Below are 22,672 nucleotides of genomic sequence, written 5' to 3'. Positions count from 1 at the left end.
TATTATTAGTAGTAGTATAGCTATTAAACTATTACCATTATTATCATTATTGTCATTAGTAGTAGTATTGTTACTAAACTGTTCTCTTTATAAGTACTATTGTTATTAAACTATTATCATCATTAATACTATTAGTAGTAGTATTGCTATTAATCTATTATCATCATTATTACTATTAGTAGTAGTATTGTTATTGAACTATTATCATCATTATTACTATTAGTAGTAGTATTGTTATTGAACTAATTATTATTAGTAGAATGATATTAAACTATTACCATTATTATCGGTAGTAGTAGTATTATTATAATAAAACTATTATCATTATTACTACCAGTAGTAGTATTGTTATTGAACTAATATTATTAGTAGTGCTCGTAGTATAAGTGTTATTGAGTTATTATCATTATTAGTAATATTATTGTTATTGGGCTGTTATCATCATTATTATTACTACTGCTACTAGTGGTATTATTGACTATTGACATTAATATAATTATTATTAGCTGTAATATTGTTATTTAAATATTTTTTAGTAGTAGTAATATGATATTGAACTATGATTATTTGTAGTAGTATTAGTAGCACTGAGTTATTATCATGAATACAATTATTATTAATAATATTCTTGGACCTAAACATGTAATATTAATAGTGAGTTTGAACACTGAACAATAGGCCAGTCCTGGATCTTGGCTGGAGGTCATTCCAGCGCTTTGGTCCTAAAGCTGAGACTGCCCGGCCTCCGCATCCAGGAGGGTGGAGGAGCCAGGCCACCGTGCCCAGCTGGCCCGTAGGGGTCACTTTACCGGACAGAGGTTAGTCTGTGTCGTGTACGGATCAGACATAGCACTTCTCTGTTCTACTTCTAGCCACTACAGGGTGCACTGCGTCTCAGGCACATGATCACATTCCTGCGGAGCGCCAACCGTTCCAACTGCTGCTCATCGAGGAGCTGTACCCCAGAGATGGAGAGATCTGGGAGACTGATATAGGGTACTGGGCTGGTCCACATGGCCCTTAACACAGACCCAGCCACTTCCCATGCTTCTTGAGAGGGGGAAGGGGAAGGAACGTTCTCAAAAGTTTCAGGCGGATGAATGCTGCTAACCAAGCTTTCTGGATTTGTGGCCTACAACATAGTTCCTAATCAAACAGGAGCCCCAGGTTCTTAACTTTATCTGCTGCAGTAGGAACAGGACCACGCTTATCAAGCCACAAGTCAGAGGGTCAACATCCAGGATCATCTCCTAATATCAGGATCTTGGTTTCTCAAGCTTTGCTCACATACACAGAATGGTGAAGCAATAGTCCAAGCTTCTCAGACACCCACACACTAAAAACAGGCGTTCTATGGCAGCTGCAGTGCAAGCTTCCTTCATACACGCAGAGTGGTGGAGCAGAAATCTAAGCTTCCCAGACACCAAAACACCAAGAACTAATGGTCCATGGCAGCTGAAGTGCAAGCTTCCTTCATACACGCAGAGTGGGGGATCAGAAATCCATGCTACGCAGACACCAAAACACCAAAGACAGATGGTCCATGGCAGCTGAAGTGCAAGCTTCCTTCATACACGCAGAGTGGTGGAGCAGAAATCCATGCTCCGCAGACACCAAAACACCAAGAACTGATAGTCCATGGCAGCTAAAGTGCTAGCTTCCTTCATACACGCAGAGTGGTGGAGCAGAAATCCATGCTTCGCAGACACCAAAACACCAAGAACTGATAGTCCATGGCAGCTAAAGTGCAAGCTTCCTTCATACACGTAGAATGGTGGAGCAGAAATGCAGGCTTTCCAAACACCCACACACTAAGGACAAACACTGCATGGTGTCTGCAGTGCGAGCTTCCCTCATACAGGTAGAATGGCAGAGCAGAAATCCAAGCTTCCCAGACACCCACACATTAAGGTAAGGTGCTCCATGGCAGCTGCAGTATGGGCTTCTCTAACACAAGGAGAACAGGTATAACATAGGCAGTAACGGGACAACCCTCTCTGACACACACAGAAATGGTACAACTAGTGTATCAACATGTACAAGCATCCCTGACACACACAGGAGAAGTTATGTTAGCAATTCAGGCTTCACACAGACACAGCAGAGACACTGCATAGTCAGCAGCAGCAGTCCAATCTTCTCTCTCTCTTGCATGTAGTGATGTACCAAGACATTCTATTAACAAGACCTACCAGCAGGGGGCAGTGCAGTACTCCACACAGAGCAATTAACAAGAGCAAAGCATCAGAAGGGAGGGTCTTGGCCTCAGCAGGGGGCGAGCAAAGAACAATATCAACCGTAAATGAGGCAAGATGGAACCGCCCTCATTTTTGCAGTTGTTTTATAGAACAAACTTAACCGAAAGGTATCAGAACAATTTTTACAAGGTCAGATTTTTTTAAGGCACTGGGAGATTAAGTGATTTTCGCTGAATCACGGGTCGTGGAGTACAGTGCTAATGCTGGGATTTGAACTTGGTTCCCCAGTTTCAAAGTGGGCAGCAGAGCGTTAATTCATGACACAAACCCTGTGCCCGTACCCCCTCTGCCCAGGAGAGGTGGCAGGCCGCCTTAGGGCCTGACTTAGTTATTGGCGGAGGAGTTACTCTGTCACAACGGTGATGGGATCACAACGGTGACGGATGTCCCGTCCACCAACATCTAACTCCCATTCTGCCCTATGGGATGTACATTTCTGCGGATGGGGTTTCCATCACCGTTGCGACAGAGTAACCCGGAAATCAAAATCTAACTCAGGCCCTAAGTTCTTTGAACCGTGCATGTAGCTGTTCACCTTTGACCTCAGCATTAATGCTTCCTCTTCCTTCCTGTTGCAGAGGCCAAGTGGCACCCGTGGAGCGCCTGGACACCCTGCACCAAGACCTGTGGAGGGGGCCGCAGGACCCGGAAGAGGAGCTGCGCCAGGTCACCCACCACGTCGCCGTGTGTCGGACGGAGCCTAGAGGCGCAGAAGTGCGCAGTGACCCCGTGCAAAGGTGGGTGACGCGTCTTCACCACTGGAGGTCACACGTAAGAGGTCAGAGCAGCACAAGCCTGCTTGTGTCACAGTGGAACCTGCCCTTCATAAAGACACATTGATTGATCCCTTCACCAGCCCTGAAGGAGTTTCACAAGTCTATGCGTGATGTGCTGCGCCATTCCAGGTATTTTCTTTGAATTCTGGGAGCTGTAGTCTTGCTTTTTCCATTACAAAACAGGACTACAACTCCCACAATGCAACGAAAAAATCTGGAGTGGATGGAACTTATGCAGACATGACTGGGGTACTTAATCATAACCTGTATTTGCCATAAGGGAGTATTAGAAACACCCTTTGATGGCCAAACGCTTGTTTTTGCGACAGTAATTACAGGCTTTTACTTGAAAAGTTGGTGCCCAGACCAGGAGTAAGTGAATTGTAAAAGGAGGCAGGAGGCTGGTCTCGGAGGCCGAAGTAACACTTAAGGTGGCGGATCACAGCCTACCTTCAGCAGGTCTCACCAGGACACAACTCTCGTGTAAGGCTTCTTCCTGCAACAATACAAAAAAAAAACACACACAGAGTCACTATCTCAGCTCAGCAGACTACACACACCAGGCAGAGGTATTTGTTATTATCACACTGGTCACCTGCCTTTCGGGAGATGAGGTGTACCTGTGTGCTTGTACGAGAAGGAAGCAGCTGATTGGCAGCTGTCAATCATCTGACCCAGCACTCTAAGGGCCTGATTTATATTTTGGCGGACATGAAATAATGGAATTTATAATTCGGCAGACGGGATATCCGTCACCATGGGGATGAAGTAACCCATCTGCCCAAATCTAAATCAGGCCTTAAATCGGATTAGGACCTGAAGCACACAACCCTGGCAGGGCTCTAGTGATGTGCCCAGCTCAGACCTGGTGCCGTGTTACGTAAATTGCCAATGGGTGTATGCGCCCGCTTCAGGCGCCAACGAGTGATTTTAGCATGACGGAGGAGGCAGCAGACACTTGTGCAACCTCTTCTGTAATACAGTTGCACCATCAGTGCCATCTTAAGGGGGCGTTCCCTCATTAGCACGAGGGCATGGATCAATGTAAATTAGCCTTGTTGGTCTGGACTTTCTGGTATTCTGACGAAAACTCCTATGGTGTGGGGGTCATTCGTTTTTTGATTTTCAGAAACAAGCTCTGAGAGTTTGTATCCAAAACAAGAACAACTTAAGAAAAGTTTGGTGAACGGCCGTCAATACTGACCGTGTCCGCGACAGCGGATCCTTTCAATGTACAGAGATAACCGCTGGACCAGCGGGAAATTTGAAGGACTGAGTACCATCAGGCTGATGGATGGAATACCATCGGCCATACCCTAAAAACCTTATGATTTTGTTTATTTATTTATTTACTTGTTTATTTCCTTTTTTTGGAATTATGTAAACAGAATCAGAATTCACCATTTATCAGTGGAAAATAATACTGCAGTCTATCAATCAATTTCTGCGGGATTTCAGGGGAAAGCTCCATCTCTTGCTGGGTGGGTAATAGACGGTGTTGTACCCCAAAACATTCGGTCGATTTGAAGAAATGTGGACAACATCAAGAAACTTTCTGAAGATATTAAAAGTATTTTGAGTCAAGATTATTGTTTTAATTTTCCAAAAAAGGGTGTTTTTTCATGAAATAAGCTTCCCCTTTACAGTAAAGGCAGCAGATATCTTGCCACATATAAAATGTAGACAGTGTGGCGGGGTAGGGTTTCCTTGTGGGAGTACATGAACAGGGATGCTGTAATAGCTCGTAAAATAGGTGATAGGGAGATACAATGGGCTAAGGTTCTACAGTTGTGGGGGTCACGTTTTACAAAACTCACTCTGATTTCAACGTACTCTATTTTCAGTTTGCCAGGTGAACTGCATTGTGGGACATCCCTCCCAGGATTGCACCAGGTGTGTCTGCGATGACCATGTCCTTACGGGTCAGGTGCTGAACACAGAGGGAACCGCGCTGAGCAGTGCTAAGGTGGGCCTGGTGGAGAACCCATTGGTCACTCTGGCCACATCGGACCGACGAGGGCGATTCACTGTGCCAGGGATCTGTGCTGACGCCAGGTCCAATTTTACCATCTCGCTGGAGAACTATGTCCCCGTCACCGTGCAACTGGTCCTGAATGGGTCTGAGAGCTCCCATGTGCAGGCTGTCCTCACAAGAGCAGGTGAGAGCTGGGCATTTATTGTTAGTTGGCGTTCCCCATCATTTACCTCATGTCTTATCGCACTGCACCCTTAAGGTACGGTTGACACGTCTAATGTGATCCATCAAAGGGACACATGGGTGGCAGGAGGTAATTGGAGGATTCCCCCCACTGAGTGGAGGAGAGGGGCCTGGAGTAACATACTGTGGCAAGCAAGAGTGCTACATCAGGTGAGGTCCTGAAAAGAACAGACAAATATTACTCCTAAGAGAAGTGCACTACTGAACATTGAGGATATGAATATCGTGGTACAAGAATATCGCGGACAAAATACTGACGACCACAGTATCAAAAATTACGTGTATATCGAGAAAGATTAGGTTTACTATTGCGGACTCCACATCTACGTACTTTGGAGATCTACATACATTTTCTCGTCAAGGTACATATATGTGGAGTAAAGTACAGGAAATCTATATTTACTTACCTTTCCGTATTTTGTCCTTGATTATCTTATACCTCAATATTTCATCTTCGATATTCAGGTGGCACACCCCTAAGAGGGATGTTGGATAAGGCGTGATGGATGAGGGATGAAGTATGATGGATAAGAAATGGCTGATGAAGATGGATGGATGTATACCAGAACATTATTAATAAGAATTATTGTCTAACATAAATATTGTGGCCAAAGTATCTTTAGCTCAAAATACCCTTTCACTGGATATAGATTTTTTATGGTTAACTCCAGTCAGTGGCATAACAAAGGCCCCTGTGATGCAGGGGGGTGGGCCGGAGCTCCAGGAGGCCTCCTCAACACAGCACACTGTGCACGGGCAGCAGGCTCCTGACTGGGTCCAGGAGGAGGGGTGGCCCTCAGGGTACTTTACGGGGGCCCCCCTCAAGTTTCTTTATACCACTGACTCTAGTGAGGCAATATTTTTGTCACCGATATTTGGGAAACAGTATTTTTGTGAGACAATATTTAAACCACAATATTCTGGTACAACCCTGAAGAATGAGGCATAAGAGATGGTGGTTGAGAAATGTTGGATGATAAAGGGGTGCTCAAAGAAGATGCATGAGGGGTGAGGCTCAGGAAGGATGGGTGAGGAGCAATAAACAAAGGATGATGCTTCAGGGATGAACAATGATGGTGTAGGAGGGATGAACGATGGATGACGGCTGTTGGTTGATAAAAGGCTGACGATGAATGATGCATAAGGTGTGAGGAACAATGGCTCAGGAATGATGGACAAGGCACGATGGAGTACGGATGAGAAAACGATGAATGAGAGACAAGGAATGACAAACGATTGAAAGATGATCCATAATGGATAAAGAATGATGGAAGGAGGGATGGACGATGGAGGTGGGATGTTGGATGATGAATGGTGATGCATAAGGTGTGAGACTGGTGGCTCAGGAATTATGGTTATTGGATGATGGATGAGTATCAGGGAACGATGGAAAAAGGGAGAGGGTGAGGCATAATGGATCACTGGTGAGATGTGATGATGGATGAGGTATGATGGATGATAAAAGATGGGGGGTGATGCACGAGGGATGAGAAATGGCTGTGTAGGGATGATGAAAGAGGTATGATGGATGCTGGGAGATGATGGATGAGGCATGATAGTGGATGAAGGATGGGGATGATGCATGAGGGATGAGTAATGATGGCGTAGGGATGATGGATGAGGATGTTGGCTGAGGTATGATGGATGCTGGGAGATGATGGATGAGGCATGATAGTGGATGAAGGATGGAGGATGATGCACGAGGTATGAGTAATGATGGCAAAGGGATGATGGAGGAGAATATTGGCTGAGGGATGATGGACTATGGAAGTGGAGGTCTCTTTTTCTCACTCTTTCCTCTCTCTCGTCTTCTATACCGACCCTTTCTTGCTCGTGTCTTCCTCCTCCCCATCTCAATCTCTCTGCCTCAGTCTATCCCTCTCACTCTCTTCCTCCCTCAGGTGGTTCCTGTGTACCTTCTTGTCAGAGTCCTCCACCCTTCACCTTTCACAGTCTCTCGATCCCTCTCTTCCTGCCTCTTGGTCTCTTACACACCTCACCTCTCCCAGCTTCCCCTCCCTCACCTCTCCTTCTCTGCCCTTCACCCCCTTGTCTTCACCAGATCCCATGTCCTGCCTGGAGCAGAGGCCTCCCCTGACGCAGCCACTGCCTGTCTAATGCTCAGACTTTCCCTCTGAACAGAACCACACTTCTCTGCTTGCAAAAACAAGGCTGACATTTCTACCTTCTAAAACTAGATTCTTTCCACCATCCTCGTGACTCAGAGCCTGGCTGCTGCACACTGCACTGTTTTTATTCAAGCCTCAGACCTCTTCTGTTTATTAGTTCAAAGCCCAAATATTCAGCTCTGACATTTATATTTGGTGGGGTCCCTGAGTGCTCTAATAATGTTAATAATAAGAATATTAATAATAATAGTAAGTATTGGGGGGCCAAGTCTTATTAATACACCAAATCGTCACCATGGAAACCCACATATTCTCAGTGTTTAGCTGGGCCGTAAATGCTCTACGGGCTACAGTCGGGGCCACTGAAATTATGCAGCAGAGGGGACTCAATTATGTGGCAAGGTTCACTAAATTATGCAGCAACAAAAGCCAAATTATGCGGCGTAATGCAGACCTTTTGTGACAGCAGTTTTGCTTCATTATTTTGCCATTTTTATGATAATACGGCAGCAAAAAATGCAAGTAATATTATTATTAATAGTCCTTTTCTTCTTAATGATAAAAGCAATAATAATGATAACTACAATAACAATACGTTGTTATATACACAGCACTTACATAAAAAGAATGGCTATGCATTCCTTTTTAGCAGATAACATCTTAATATTTAACAACACTGAACAGTATGGCATTTTCTACCTCATCACAATGAAATATGTAATAATATTAATAGTTTATTTATTGAACACTTACATAAAAAAGGTGCTCCAATTCATTAATATATATATATATATATATATATATATATATATATATATATATATTCACTGAAAAAACAAAGGTTACAAGGATGTTATAGTCAGGAAATAGAATTAAAAAAAACACATAGAATTTCACTTAGTTAGGCTCACATTTTAAACATACCGAACCATAGACAGAAATTCACCAGTTATAGCTAGCGTTATCTCAAGTAACTATAACTCGTGCCCTAAGGTAACTATAACTCACGCCCCCGCCATGCACAGTTTTTTCATCAAAAGTTTTACTGCAAATATTGCATTGACATTATCAATGATCTTATCAAAGGTGTCATGAGTGCCGTAGTTTGTGGGTTATTTGGCAGTGAATGGCAAGGCCGACAGTTATAGATGCCTTAGGGCAAGTGTTATAGATACTTGAGACAACTCTAAATATAACAGGAGACTTTCTATGGTTTGGTATGTTTAATATGTGAACTTAACTACAACTCCCTGTAACCTTTGGTTTTTTAAGTAAATTTCTATGTTTTTTTAAATATTCTATTTCCTAACTATAACGTCTCTGTAACCTTTGTTTTTTTCAGTGAATTTCTATGTTGTTTTTTTTAACGTAAGTCATTTTCATTACTATACCTTAATCCAACTACCGCCATGCGGCCAATCTCTATAACCACCCAACCGCACGCTGCGAACAGCCTTCGGCCATGCACAGCGGCTGTTGACCGCAGGGCCTGGTCACCCCGTAACTGGCAGCAGGTCTGCATGTCCCCCTCTCCTGACTGATTTTGGCCCTGGTGACCACATCCCCTGGGGCCCGTCCTAATTCTTTACTTTTTTTGGGTGGGAGGGGGTCCGCATGGTCTCCCTCCCAAGGGCCGATCTTGGTACTAAAACAGTTAAAGAGCTGGGAGCTCATAAGTAATTGGGCCCTTTTACTCTGGCCTTGTGACCTGACAGACAAGGTCCCCCTTATTCACTGATGCCCTCGATGTACAGATAACCTGTAGCATTGTTAAGTGTGCATTTCCTGCATAAGTCATTTCCTGGCTTCTTTGCTCATGTCATGTGACCCAGGAGATTACAATAAGTAAACCTGAGCCAAGATGGCCGCTGCAGGAGCTTGTCTCTATTGTATTGTACAGCAACGTTTATATAGTCCTTGCTACTTCTATGTGGGGTGAAAGCGCTCCCCTACCTGGTGGTATGCTACACTGTTGGACCTGGCTTTTTGACAGGGACATCCCCAAACTTTTTGCCTCCTTCCTCCTATTTTTTCTGACCTGTTGTTGTTGGCTTTTGACCTCTGGGCACTTTACCACTGCTAACCAGTGCTAAAGTGCATATGCTCTCTGTGTAAATTGTACTATTGATTGGTTTATCCATGATTGGCTATTTAGTTTACTTATAAGTCCCTAGTAGAGTGCACTATATGTGCCTAGGGTCTGTAGATTAAATGCTGCTAGTGGGCCTGCAGCACTGGTTGTGCCACCCACTTCAGTAGCCCCTTAACCTTGTCTCAGGCCAGCTATTGCAAGGCCTGTGTGTGCAGTTTCACTGCCACTTCGACTTGGCATTTAAAAGTACTTGCCAAGCCTAGAACTCCCCTTTTTCTACATATAAGTCACCCCTAATGTGTGCCCTAGGTAACCCCTAGAGCAGGGTGCTGTGTGGGTAAAAGGCAGGACATGTACCTGTGTAGTTATATGTCCTGGTAGTGTAAAACTCCTAAATTCGTTTTTGCACTACTGTGAGGCCTGCTCCCTTCACAGGCTAACATTGGGGATGCCCTCATACACTGTTGAAGTGGCAGCTGCTGATCTGAAAGGAGCAGGAAGGTCATATTTAGTATGGCCAGAATGGTAATACAAAATCCTACTGACTGGTGAAGTCGGATTTAATATTACTATTCTAGAAATGCCACTTTTAGAAAGTGAGCATTTCTTTGCACTTAAATCTTTCTGTGCCCTTCAATCCACGTCTGGCTAGGCTTAGTTGACAGCTCCTTGTGCATTCACTCAGACACACCCCAAACGTACGGTACTCAGCCTCACTTGCATACATCTGCATTTTGAATGGGTCTTCCTGGGCTGGGAGGGTGGAGGGCCGGCCCTCACACAAAGGACTGCCACACCCCCGACTGGGACACTGGCAGACAGGATTGAACTGAAAGGGGACCTGGTGCATTTCTTAGACACTCTTTGAAGTCACCCCCACTTCAAAGGCACAATTTAGTATAAAACAGGGCCTCTGCCCTACCTCATCAGACACTTGCTGGAGAAGAAACCTGAACCAGAAACTACATCCTGCCAAGAAGAACTGCCTGGCTGCTCAAAGGATTCACCTGTCTGCTTTCTCCAAAGGACTGCTGCCTTGCTGTTGGCCTGCTACCTTGCTGAACTCTTGTCTGGCTGTAAAAGTGCTCTCCAAGGGCTTGGATAGAGCTTGCCTCCTGTTCCCTGAAGTCTCAGGACCAAAAAGACTTCTCTTTTTCACTTGGACGCTTCGTGCGCCGAAATTTTCGACGCACAGCTTGTTCCGCGGCGAGAAAAACGCCGCACACCGACGCTGATCGACGCGACGCCTTCGGGACGACCGGAACTTCGACGCACGGCCTCGCAAGGACAACGCCGCCTGACTTCCAGAGGAGAAATCGACGCAACGCCTGCCGTGAGATCGAAACTTCGACGCACAGCCCCGCGGAACGACGCGCAGCCGGAAAACAAGCAGGAGAATCCACGCACAGACCCGGGACATCTGGTAATCCCCACGACCTATGGAAAGAGACTGTCCGTGCTCCGGAAAACGACGCACGACTTCCCCGCGTGAAAAATAACGACGCAAGTCCGTGTGTGCTGGGGAGAAATCGACGCACACACCATTTTTCCACGTATCTCTTCTTCTGTGGCCCTTTGCGGAGATTTTTCACCAGAAACCAGGTACTTTGTGCTTGAAAGAGACTTTGTTTGCTTTTTAAAGACTTAAGACACTTTATATCATTTTTCAGTGATATCTTTACAAATTCATATTGCATCTTTGATCGTTTTGACCTGCAAATACCCAGATAAATATTATATATTTTCTAAACACTGTGTGGTGTATTTTTGTGGTGTTATATTATGGTATTGTATGATTTATTGCACAAATTGCCAAGTTAAACCCGACTGCTCGTGCCAAGCTACCAGAGGGTGGGCACAGGCTAATTGTGGATTGTCTGTGACTTACCCTGACTAGAGTGAGGGTTCTTGCTTGGACAGAGGGCAACCTGACTGCCAACCAAAAAACCCATTTCTAACATACACCATGTAGGGTGTGTGGTTGAAAGGATGTGGTCTTTGTTTCGATGCTGTGTGGGAAGTGTTTCCTTGTTGTGCGTGATGGCTCTGAGATATGTTTTTATGTCATGGGACGCAGTGTTAGAAGTTTGCTGGATGAAGAAGTGTGAGGGACAGGCGCGCAGTTTATGGTTTTCATGCCACCTCCCACCACTCAGCTAGGACTCGTGATTCAACTGGAACAGACTGTCCAGAAGTCTCCCAATAGCCCCTTAAACCATCCTACCCTGCTTTTAGCATGTTTGTAATGTTTCATGAGATGCGTATGACACATGTCTTTTCTGTTTCTCCTTCTTTGCTCAGAAACGCCCTACATGGTTTTGCACCCCGACTCCAAGGTCCGGATGGAAGGCCAGAGAGTCAGTCTTTGCTGCCACGCCATGGGCAACCCTCTACCAACAAAGTACCACTGGTGAGCTTCCAGGACCCCCCACAAGAATACTGCACATTTATTTTAATGCCAGCCCCTAAACTCAAATAACCGGTAAATCCGAGGAAGTGTGCTATCACTTCATTTTATAAGGTGCGTTTGAGGGTTCCAAGTAAAAAAAACACGGTCACGGTGTCTTTTTAATGTGAAAAAAACAGGAGCTGGTCTTGGTAAAGATAAATCTCGAAATCCAAAAATCAGAATATAATATGAAAGACTGGCCCATTCCTAATTCTGGAGATTAAAGGGGTGTTTTGCCCTCATTAGGGCATATGGTGTCCTGTCTGTGAGAATGATAGAGTTCATGGCAAACTAAATATCACGTGAAATCTCCCTCAGTTTGATGCTTGGGTGCCATTATTGCACAGGCGTGGTGATGGTGAGTCAGGTTAACAAAGTCCCTCTGTCTGCAGCTTAGGTTCCACCACCAAGGACCAGGCACCTGGAAGGGCCTTCCCTGCTATCTGCCTTCCAGCTCTGCATACATATATATTCCAAGTGACATCACCGGTTCTACGCTTGGCCAAGCCACAGTGATGGCCACAACGCTAACCTGGTTCTGAGCACTCCCTACTCACAGAAACAATGGAACGAAGACACAGGGAGATGAAATAAATTGCTGAGGATCACACAAGTTTATTTAAAAGGAACATCAATAATTAGAAATCAAGTCATCCTGCGCCAGAATACTGTTCTTCTGGCTACGATAAGCAGGTCGCAATTTCTGACCAGATTCTTATTTTGTAATCCTGTACTCGTGCAAGCTAAAGTCTAGACTCCAGGGATCTGCCGTGACCAGATCCAGGCCAGGTTTTCAGGATATCCACATGGGATGATTGTACATACATGAATCTCATGTACATAACCAGTGAGTATCACGAAAATGTGTCATGGAACCAGCTCAAGGGAACAATGCTGAATGTAGTTGCATTCGAGTTATCATTTTTCAAATGTAATACTGATCCTGAATAATCTAATGCACACATGAAGACCATGCTACAGGAACTGGCATTTCTTTTTAAACAAATCGATAATTGTGGTTGAACATTGTTTCCCTACGATTTCAGCACACAATTGCCTTGCAGACAAATTAAAACGTGACAATCTATGAGAAAGAACAAAATACTTTCAGATTTAGAATGTGATTAATTGATGATTTTCGCATACTATCCTACACTTTGAACTCTGTCAGGTTCGAACCACAAAACCTTTAGGGGATGTCCTCAATTAAAGTGGGCGTGGTCTAACACTGGGGGACGAGAGTGAGAGGTAGGATTCAGCATAGAAGGCGTGGCAGGTGTGATTTAGAGGAAGAAGAGGTGTGGAGTAACAGAGGAGGTGTGGCCTGAAGATAGAGGCGTGGTTTAGAGGGGAAGAGGCGTGGTTTAGCAGAGGGAATGTGGTCTAAAGACAGAGGTGTGGTTTAGAGGCGAAAGAGGTGTGGTTTAGAAGAGGAGGTGTGGCCTAAAGACAGGTGTGGTTTAGAGGAAGAAGAGGTGTGGTTTAACCGAGGGGGCGTGGCCTAAAGACAGAGGTGTGGTCTGGAGCAGAAGAGGTGTGGTTTAGGAGAGGAGGTGTGGCCTAAAGACAGTTGTGGTTTGGAGGAAGAAGAGGTGTGGTTTAGCAGAGGGGGCGTGGCCTAATGGCAGAGGTGTGGTCTAGGGAAGAAGAGGTGTGGTTTAGCCGAGGGGCGTGGTCTAATGGCAGAGGTGTGGTCTAGGTAAGAAGAGATGTGGTTTAGCAGAGTGGGTGTGGCCTAAAGACATAGATGTGGTTCAGACGAAAAAGAGATGTGGTTTAGAAGAGGATGTATGTCCTGAAGGCAAACATGGTCGAACATAGTATGTGCAGCCTCAGGAGGAGCGGCTGCCTACGAGAGTGGCTCTTGCCTATCACAGTAGGTGTGGCCTTCAGGAGGACCTATGGTCCAGGAGAGGGATTATAGATGAGAGGACGAGGTCTGTAGTGTAGATAAGGGCTGCAGCAGTAATCCAGAGATGGGTTTGAAGATGAAGAGGAAATGTGATCAGCAGATGCAGCAGTGGTCCATGGACAGAGGTAGTCTTGCAGAACAAGTGCAGGTAAGAGCATTATGAACAACCTAGAGGAGGGGATGTGAACTAAAAGATGAAGCGTGGTCCCTCAGAGTAGTTCTGGTCACAAGAGGAGGCGAGGTTAGGCTAAGGAGGTGCGGTTAAAAGATGGAGAAGGTGTGATACAGAGGACAGGTGATAACTCAGGGAAGATGTCTTCGGGAGGAAGCGTGGACCATTAAAGCAGGTTTGAGTTAAGAATGAAGATGTGGTCTCGCAATGGATGACGTCTTTAGTTCTGGTGGTGATGTGGTGGTCCAGCAGCGGAGGAGTCATATAGCAAAGATTGTGTGTATTAGAGGCTGGCCAGGAAGAGGAAGCCTTCTCTTGGAGGTGTGGGATAACATTGAAATGTGATCGAACAGTGATCATGTGGGTGAACGAATGAGGTGCAGGTTAGTTACAAGGGTGTAACCTTGTATAAGAGGCTTGCTGACATATCTGATCCCAGCCATACCGGCCTGTCAGAATCAGCTGCCCTTGTGGAAGTCTCTGTTTCCTGATAGACCAGTCCTCCTGTATATCTTAGAGTCCTACTGTGTGACACATCCCGGAGGTCCTTGGAGAAATGATGGCCAAGGTTTGATGGCCAGTAGTGTCAGCCCTACCCTCTTGGTAATTTCAACCAATCCTCTGCCCCTCTGCTTACGCCCTGGTAGATCTTTCATTGCGGTTCTTGAATGTCTCTCCAGGGTTTCGTTGAGCGTTACTCACGACTTCCAATCTCTGCAGGTATCACAACGGAACCCTCCTCGACAGACAAGTCTACAAGTACAATGAGAATCTGATCCTCCGGAAGCTGGAGCCATGGCAAGCCGGGTCTTACTACTGCAAAACCAGCAACGCAGTCGGCACTATCAAGTCCTCTGTGGCCCATCTGACAGTAGCAGGTGAGCCTTCAATTACTGCTTTATGTATTTATTGGGAGCACAATAGCTCCAAAGGAGATCCTGGCCCTGGGCAGAGCTGCCTAGACTCGAGAGACCTAAGAGAAAGGATGAGATGCTAACTGCATTAGGCCAGGTTTCAGCAGTTTGTAAAGATTACATATGGTTAGATTGGGACCCAAGGAACTTGGTATAGAATTCTTTTTTCTGAGAAACAAGAAGACATTTCCGCCAACATGAGTTTTGTAAATCTTAGGTGGGAAGTCACCTGAGAGAAGTTCCCAGTTTTGTTGTTCTAGTCCTTTAAATTAAGTTTTTTGCTTTGAGCATTAATTAATTTGATCTGCCTAAGCCTTTCTTTTATCTTGTCTGTATCTAATACTCTTAAATGTATATCTCCGTAGGGAAAGGACAACCTACCTGCGACAGTAAACCTCAGGATCATCTGATCAGATTGCCGCAGGAATGCCTTCAATCAGCCACAGGAACTCCCTACTACAATGTGGGCAAGTGTTCCAATACCAGATGCAGTGGCAAACTTGGCTCGGATGTACAGTGCAAGGACAAGGTGGACTTCTGCTGCGGAGTCCAGAAGATGGAAGCACGTGAGGTGCACTGCATGGGGTACACTCTGCCGGTCAAAGTCGTGACCAAGTGCGGATGCGAGGTGTGCACGCAGCCCAAGGTCTTGGTGCGTGGCAGGGTGGTTGCCTCAGACAATGGAGAACCTCTACGGTTTGGCCAGATCTTCATTGGGAAAGAGAATGTTGGCTTCACCAGCTACAAGGGCACCTTCACCCTCGAAGTGCCACCAAAAACAGAGAGACTGGTTGTCACATTCGTTGACCGCATGCAAAAATTTGTGGACACCATTAAGGTCCTACCGTTTGATCAAAGAGGAGGTTCTGTATATCATGACATCAAAGTGATGAGAAAGAAAGAGCCTGTCGAACTGGATGCCAAGGAGCACAACGTCATTCCACTGGGAGAGGCTGAAGGTCAAGACTCCATTGGAGAAATAGTCATACCACCTAGTTCATTTCTCAAGGCCAATGGGGAGGTCTACAACGGCACTGTCAAAGCCAGTGTTACCTTCCTCGACCCAAGGAACATCTCCACTGTCTCTGCTGCTCCCAGTGACTTAAATTTTGTCAACAGTGATGGTGATATTTTCCCACTCAGGACTTACGGTATGTTTTCAGTGGACTTCAGAGAAGAGGACTCCAATGAGGTCCTGCAGACTGGCAAGGTGGAGGTCCACATGGACGCGGAGCAGATCAAAATGCCGGAGCACCTTCAGCAGATGAAGCTTTGGTCTTTAAACCCAGAAACTGGCCTCTGGGAGGAAGAGAGTCAGTTCCGCTTCCAGAAGACCAAACGACGTAAGCGAGAGGAGAGGTCCTTCTTGATTGGGAATATGGAGATCCGGGAGAGGCGCTTGTTCAACCTGGATGTGCCAGAATACCGCCGGTGCTTTGTCAAAGTCCGGGCGTACATGAATGAGAAGTTTGCACCCAATGAGCAGATGGAAGGGGTGGTCATCAACTTGATCAATCTGGAGCCAATGCCTGGCTACTCTTCTAACCCACGAGCGTGGGGGCGGTTTGACAGCGTCATTACTGGGCCCAACGGAGCTTGCCTTCCCGCTTTTTGTGATGGCCAAAGGGCTGATGCTTACACTGCATATGTCACTGCCACTCTTGGTGGAGAGGAACTAGAGGCTGCCCCTTCTAGCCCCAAACTAAACCCTAATGTGGTAGGTGTCTCCCAGCCATACCTAAACAAATTGGGCTACAGACGGACCGACCATGAAGACTCCAGCCTCAAAAGAACTGCCTTTAAGATCAATTTAGCCAAACCAAACCCAAACAACATTGATGAGACCGATGGGCCAATTTATGCCTACCGGAACCTCCAGGGCTGCGAATCTGCCAGATACTCCTCTAGCCACTTCCGCTTCTATCGAGTAGAAGTGGATAAGTATGAGTATAACACAGTGCCGTTCCAAGAGGGTGACCTGACTTCGTGGACAGGGGACTATCTTTCCTGGTGGCCGAATCCTCAGGAGTTCAGAGCCTGCTACATTAAAGTGAAGATCAACGGCCCTCAGGAGTACATGGTGAGGTCCAAGAATGTGGGTGGAACGCACTATCTCACTCGGGGCCGTCTCTATGGCATCAGGGATGTACGCAGTGTACGTGACGTGAATTTTTATAACACCTCTGCAGCATGTGTAGAATTCAAGTGCAGTGGGATGCTTTTTGACCAAGACCTGGTTGACCGCACGTTGGTGACCATTCAGCCTCAGGGCAGCTGTAGGAGAACCGGCATGAACCATCTCCTACGTGAGTACCTTGCCAGGCACCCACCGCTGGCAGAAAACAACGACACTGCGGCCTTCACCATGCTTGCACCAGTGGACCCTCTCGGCCACAACTACGGCATCTACACGGTCACAGACCAGAACCCCAGGCTGGCCAAGGAGATCGCTATAGGCAGGTGCTTTGATGGCACATCCGACAGCTTCTCTCGAGAAATGAAATCCGATCAGGGAGCTGCCTTGACCTTCTACTGCCAAGAGAAACCAATCACCAGGCAAAGCTTCTTTCAACGACTACTTACCTCCCCGGGGCAAACACTCTCTGAAATTCAGCAAGGGATGATGGAAAATGAGCAGCGACAAGGTCCCTCTCAAGTGGTGGCCTACCCGTCAGCAGTGCGTGGGATGTTGTCAAGCCCAGTGAGGAGGAACTCTGGTACCATACGGAGGAGAGTGCGACTGGGCAGCAACCAGACCCAGAAATAAATACTGCCTGCACAAAGGAACTAATACTCCCATGCAACTCAACTTGAAGTTGACTGCCACTTTTGCAATTATTCTCCTGGCTCACAAGCTCTCCCAAGACCTCCAAGCCGTACAGGAGACAGATCCTTGGGTTCCTTGAATGCAGGACTTCACCGCATGCACTCACCATCGTACAAGAACCCATGAACCAGTGACAAATCAAATAGGGCGCATTGGTTGAAAAGGTTTTTCAAACTAAGATTCTACCTTTAACAACTAAAAGAAGGGCTGGGTCAGAGCCAATGCTGTGTCAGAAAAAAATCCCAATTTCCATGAAAAACGTGACCTTCGCCCAAGCATCCAGAAAATTGTTATTATGGACGTGGAGTACTGGGAGGGCCGTTCTGCTTTAGTAAGGGTTCCAAGTTGAAAGGGTGCCCTTAAATGTGAATTTTCTGGGAAAAAAAGACTCCTTCAAAACGATGCAACATTTGTACAGACACTTCAGATGCCGTAGAACCTTGCTTGAAAAACTATCTCACTGCCTTCATGTTATCCATCTTTCTCTGCTTTCTGATTACATTTTTTGTACCTGGGCTGGCAGTTCTGTGATTTTGTCCATGTATGGCTAGATAGTGATTTTAATCTCCACGTAGTTAGGGGGGGCGACTCTTATAATGGGGAGAGGGAGTGAGCAGTTCAAAGTGTTGTGGTCGACATATCGACCTGCATCCGTATCATGGTCGCAACACCCCCCACCTGTGCTACAACAGGGGAACCAGATGTGAAGTTAAGAAGAGTAAACCTAGACTTACCTATCTATACTAACCTTGACGATGCAGTGGTAGTCAACATTGTGGATGCAATATTTTGTGTCGGTCGATATTTCGACAACGATATTGCGACATACAGCTGCTGAAATGGCTCATACTTTCCAAATTTTGACAGATACTGTGGGGTGGTGGTTATGAGGACAAGCAGCCGGCACACATGCCAAGGGGACCTGTCCCACATGCAGCATCCTCAGAGGGGCATGATGCTTTAGCCAAGAGCACCCTGCACCCTGGTACATGGTCTTTTGTGGTTTTCGATCGATGAATGATTCTAGATGTCCCAACACGCAAAGTGACGTGCCTAAGAAGTCACGATTCATGTATGTGCCCCATGGGGGCCACTTGGCACCCATTTACCACTTTTATGTGGGTGCGTTTAGCGATCCTGAAATTTTTAGGGTGAGGAGCTGTTGGGAAGAGTCTGAGAATTATCAGGCACAAGAGCCGGGAAGGGGCCAGCTTCCTCTAAGAGACACACAAAGCACCTTAACTTAACTCTAGGAGGTTCTCCTCTAGGACAGGAAAATAAGCCATGCATTTCTTGGCCTCTCCTCTGAGGCATCTGGTAGTGAATTCTTTCTTTCACAGTCCAGGTCGGGTTTGAAGTGCAAGAATCTGAAGGCTTTTGAAAATCTGAGATCTGGCCCCTGAGGTGGGTAGGGCAGAATATAGAAAAACAAAAAAGTGATGGGTAGAATGTCTGAATTAATTTCAGCTATGGGTAATTACTTGGAGATTTTTTGCCAGCTAGGCCCCTCTGGAGACCTGCCATATGCAGATGCGACTTGAGGCAGCTGGTTCCCAATGGTACAGTGAGCACCGACCTAACTCTGGTCATATATACCAAACTTAGACTGTCTTCCTTGCAGTGACAGCTACTGAAGGAAACTGGTGGGGCAGCGCAGGGAAAAAATACAAAGAAAAAAAATTGTACTTACCTACCGGTTGCTGTCTCAGTCCTCTTCTGCTCCTGTCGACTCCCAGCAGCCAATGCACAGGCTCCTAGATATCCCATGGCCAGTCCAAAGGCTGCTTTCATGCTGGTAACACTATTATCCAGCATGAGAGCAGCACCAGGATTGGTCTGAGCTGCCTGATTTGGCACTCACTAAGGGGCTGGAAGTCTGTGTTTCATCTCCAGCTGGGTGTGCAACACAGCTCAGGTTAGAGAGATCTAAGAGTGCATGTCAGTTTGGCCGTCATAAGAGAACCAGCCAAACCGACATGCGCACTTACAGTGCCCCCCACTCCTCCCAGAGGCAGCTTCTGTCCATCAGGATGGCCCCGCCCCAGATTCAGCTCAGTTAGGAAAAATAAAATGATAATAACATTGTTTTATTATCTTTTTACTTTTTGCACTGCTGAGAGAGCAGTGGGGCGACGCTCCGGCTTAACAGAGGAGTCGCTGCTGCTCACTTGGGAAAACAAAAAAGTGATGTGTGAATTGCTTGAATTAATCTCAGCCATTGGCAATTCCATAGGCCTAATCCCAGTCTGTTGTTTTAGGACAGAATATGGACAGGCAATCTCACATCTTGGGCCAAACTGCATTATACTACGTACACACTGGATATGTCAGCAGGTCAGGCACTCAGGCGTCATTCTATAGCTACTTTGCAGACATTTCCTCTGTTGGGATGTTCAGTGTATAGGCGGCTCAGAAAGCTTGCATATAACCTACCCCCATGACCTCCATCCAAGTCCTCCCTAGACATCTCAGCATTTTTCATCGGTCTAGCCCCCTTTTGTGCTGGCCGTACAGATCACCTCTCCGAAGGCCCTTTCTATCTGAAAACACTCTCTATCTGTATATTGTTCATACTTCGAACTCATGTACTGTACGTCTCTAGAGTGTGCTGGCCACACTCGCAGCCTCTTAGACTAATATGCATGTATCTCTATATATGTACTCAGGGCCTCGGGGCATACTCAGTGCAGGAGACTTAAAGACAACGCACTTGTTTATCAGGCCTCCTCAGAATTTGGCACACTTGGTCACATTTGTGGCTAGTGCGGTGCGTGATACACCAGCGAGGAAGACAATTAATGAACCTTACTACTTCTGCTTAATCTGGGTGTTGGGCTGTGTGAAGAATGATAGTGTGGTAAGACCACCTGTGGACCTGTAACCTGGTCATCACCCCCTCTTATTAGGGCAGGCGGCCCAAGCCTGACGAGTGTGAGGTCTTTAAAATGAACGCAATTGAACTGGGAAATAAGAACACTTTTTTGAAAGCTCTAAGAGGCATTCCACCTTGTTTAAGTCAGAAAGGAAACAGCTGCTCTTTGGTCCTGCTCACATGTTCAATATCTATGTACTTTTAATAAACAGATGGTATTTGTGTCTCATATATGGAATAAAAACACCTAGATTTCTTCAAGTTTCGCCCTTCTCCGAGCTTCCTCAAGGCTCATATATTCACCAGTTCTCCCTCTACAACCCGCTCATTCTAAAAGATAATTAAAAAAATGAAATGGTGTATTTAATCAATAACAATATTCCCCTTCATTAATTACATGCAAATGACACGTTTTTTTCTCCTGTAAATTATATTATTATTGACAAATGACTTTTTCCACAATGTTTTTTAAAAATAAATTCATTGCGCATCTTCAAAAATCAAGAAAATGTCTTAAAAGCATGGAGTGAAGTTAGAAAAGGGGAGGGCATTGAAACACAGGGGCTTCCCATTGGCCTGTGCGCAAAAGAGTGAATCACTATTTAACCTGACAATTATTCACACGCCCGGATCATAACACCCTTCCTGAAGGAAACACCAGGTAACCTACATCCTTCTAAACTGCACACCAATATGACACCAACCATATCCCTGAGGAGAGATGAACTAGAGCAATATGTGGGGAAAGCCAACTTTTACAAGACCTGAGTTGAAGGTGATGATGAACTAGGACAGTGCTGGATGATGTCATAGAGCGTGTCTTCACACTAGAAGCGGGCGAGGCAACTGAGCTGACACTCCTTGACTTCTCAGCGGCCGGCGGTATCAGGGACCACAAGGACAGAGTGATTGACAGATTTGACTTGTAGGCCTGACAGTGGATCCACTCCTAAAGTTCACGGACACCAGGCCAGGGCGACCAATATCCTGAAGGCCACTATTAGTGGAGAACCAGAGGGTTCCTCCTGCGCTCTCGTTCTGTTCAATATTCGTATACTTTAACTGATAAAGACGAAGAAGATATGGGACCGTGGCCCTAAAGTTCACATCTGACTGGACCGCAAACTAGGAAGCCAGAAAACATCACAAAATGTCCAGGGAAAAAGCCCTCTGCTTGAATGAAGGAAAACAGACATCTCGATTCTGGGAAGGGGCAGACCTGGCAATTCTTCGATAGAGTCACTTGTGAGTCTGGTAGAATAGTCCCTGCTCAGGAAAATCACCCCTCCACCTGAGCACCTAAGGATTTGAAACTTACAAGGCCCTCGTGAGGAGACAAGTGATTTACTGAAGAGTTATCAACACGGCACTCGCAAAATACATTTCCACACACGGCCAGAAATGTGTCCAAAGTATGGAACTGTGACCAGGTGAAACCATCCTTGGAAGCTTTCCACACAAGACACTTTGCGCCATGCATTACAATACCGGGAAAAAAATCAATGGTTGCCTGAAAAACCCTAATGTTATATCCCTGCCTAGAACATGTGTGTTGCCAACTCACACCTGGCGGGAGAATGGACCTCAAAGGGACACATAATTAAGGCTCCCAGTTTTCCATTTTTACTGACTTTTACTAAAAAAACAGACATAAAAGCATCTGTATTTATTTTTAAATATGGATAAAAAATGAATGGAGGTATTTCTTGAGCGATTTTAAGTGTTGTCAGTCACAGGAGAAAGGCTGTGCAGATTGACTGATATGGGAGTTACAAGAGGAAAGGTTTCCCAACAAGGCTTGAGCAGTAGAAGTGCATAAAACTGGGGCTAAAATATGGATGCTATCATAGGAGAGTGTTAGTTTATCAGCCATGGACATTCGGATCATTGAAACCTGTCCGGCATTCAACTATGAGAGTAAGTTTACTGGTTCGTAAAAGTGGAAATTTACTAGTTTCAAATTTAGTTCTCTCCAGAACCCAAACTCAATATGAATAAACAGATACATTTAGCAAAAAGTAAATATGGATAAATACAGATGGAAATGGCAAAA

General features: G+C 45.7%; 1 protein-coding gene across 1 annotated transcript in view; it reads left to right on the top strand.

The window, feature by feature from the left end:
• The window catches only part of CILP2 (cartilage intermediate layer protein 2), a 48,576-nt gene extending 27,696 nt beyond the window's left edge, over nt 1-20,880 (top strand). The window contains exons 5-9 of the mRNA XM_069216355.1: nt 2,837-2,995; nt 4,879-5,193; nt 11,775-11,883; nt 14,727-14,884; nt 15,286-20,880. Coding sequence (XP_069072456.1) covers nt 2,837-2,995; nt 4,879-5,193; nt 11,775-11,883; nt 14,727-14,884; nt 15,286-17,687 — 3,143 coding nt within the window. The 3' untranslated portion in view covers nt 17,688-20,880. The remainder of the gene's footprint in view (nt 1-2,836; nt 2,996-4,878; nt 5,194-11,774; nt 11,884-14,726; nt 14,885-15,285) is intronic.
• The last annotated feature ends 1,792 nt before the right edge of the window (nt 20,881-22,672 follow it).

Source organism: Pleurodeles waltl, chromosome 12, assembly GCF_031143425.1.
Source record: "Pleurodeles waltl isolate 20211129_DDA chromosome 12, aPleWal1.hap1.20221129, whole genome shotgun sequence".
Taxonomy (NCBI): Eukaryota; Metazoa; Chordata; class Amphibia; order Caudata; family Salamandridae; genus Pleurodeles; species Pleurodeles waltl.
This window is presented reverse-complemented; position numbering and strand designations above follow the sequence as displayed.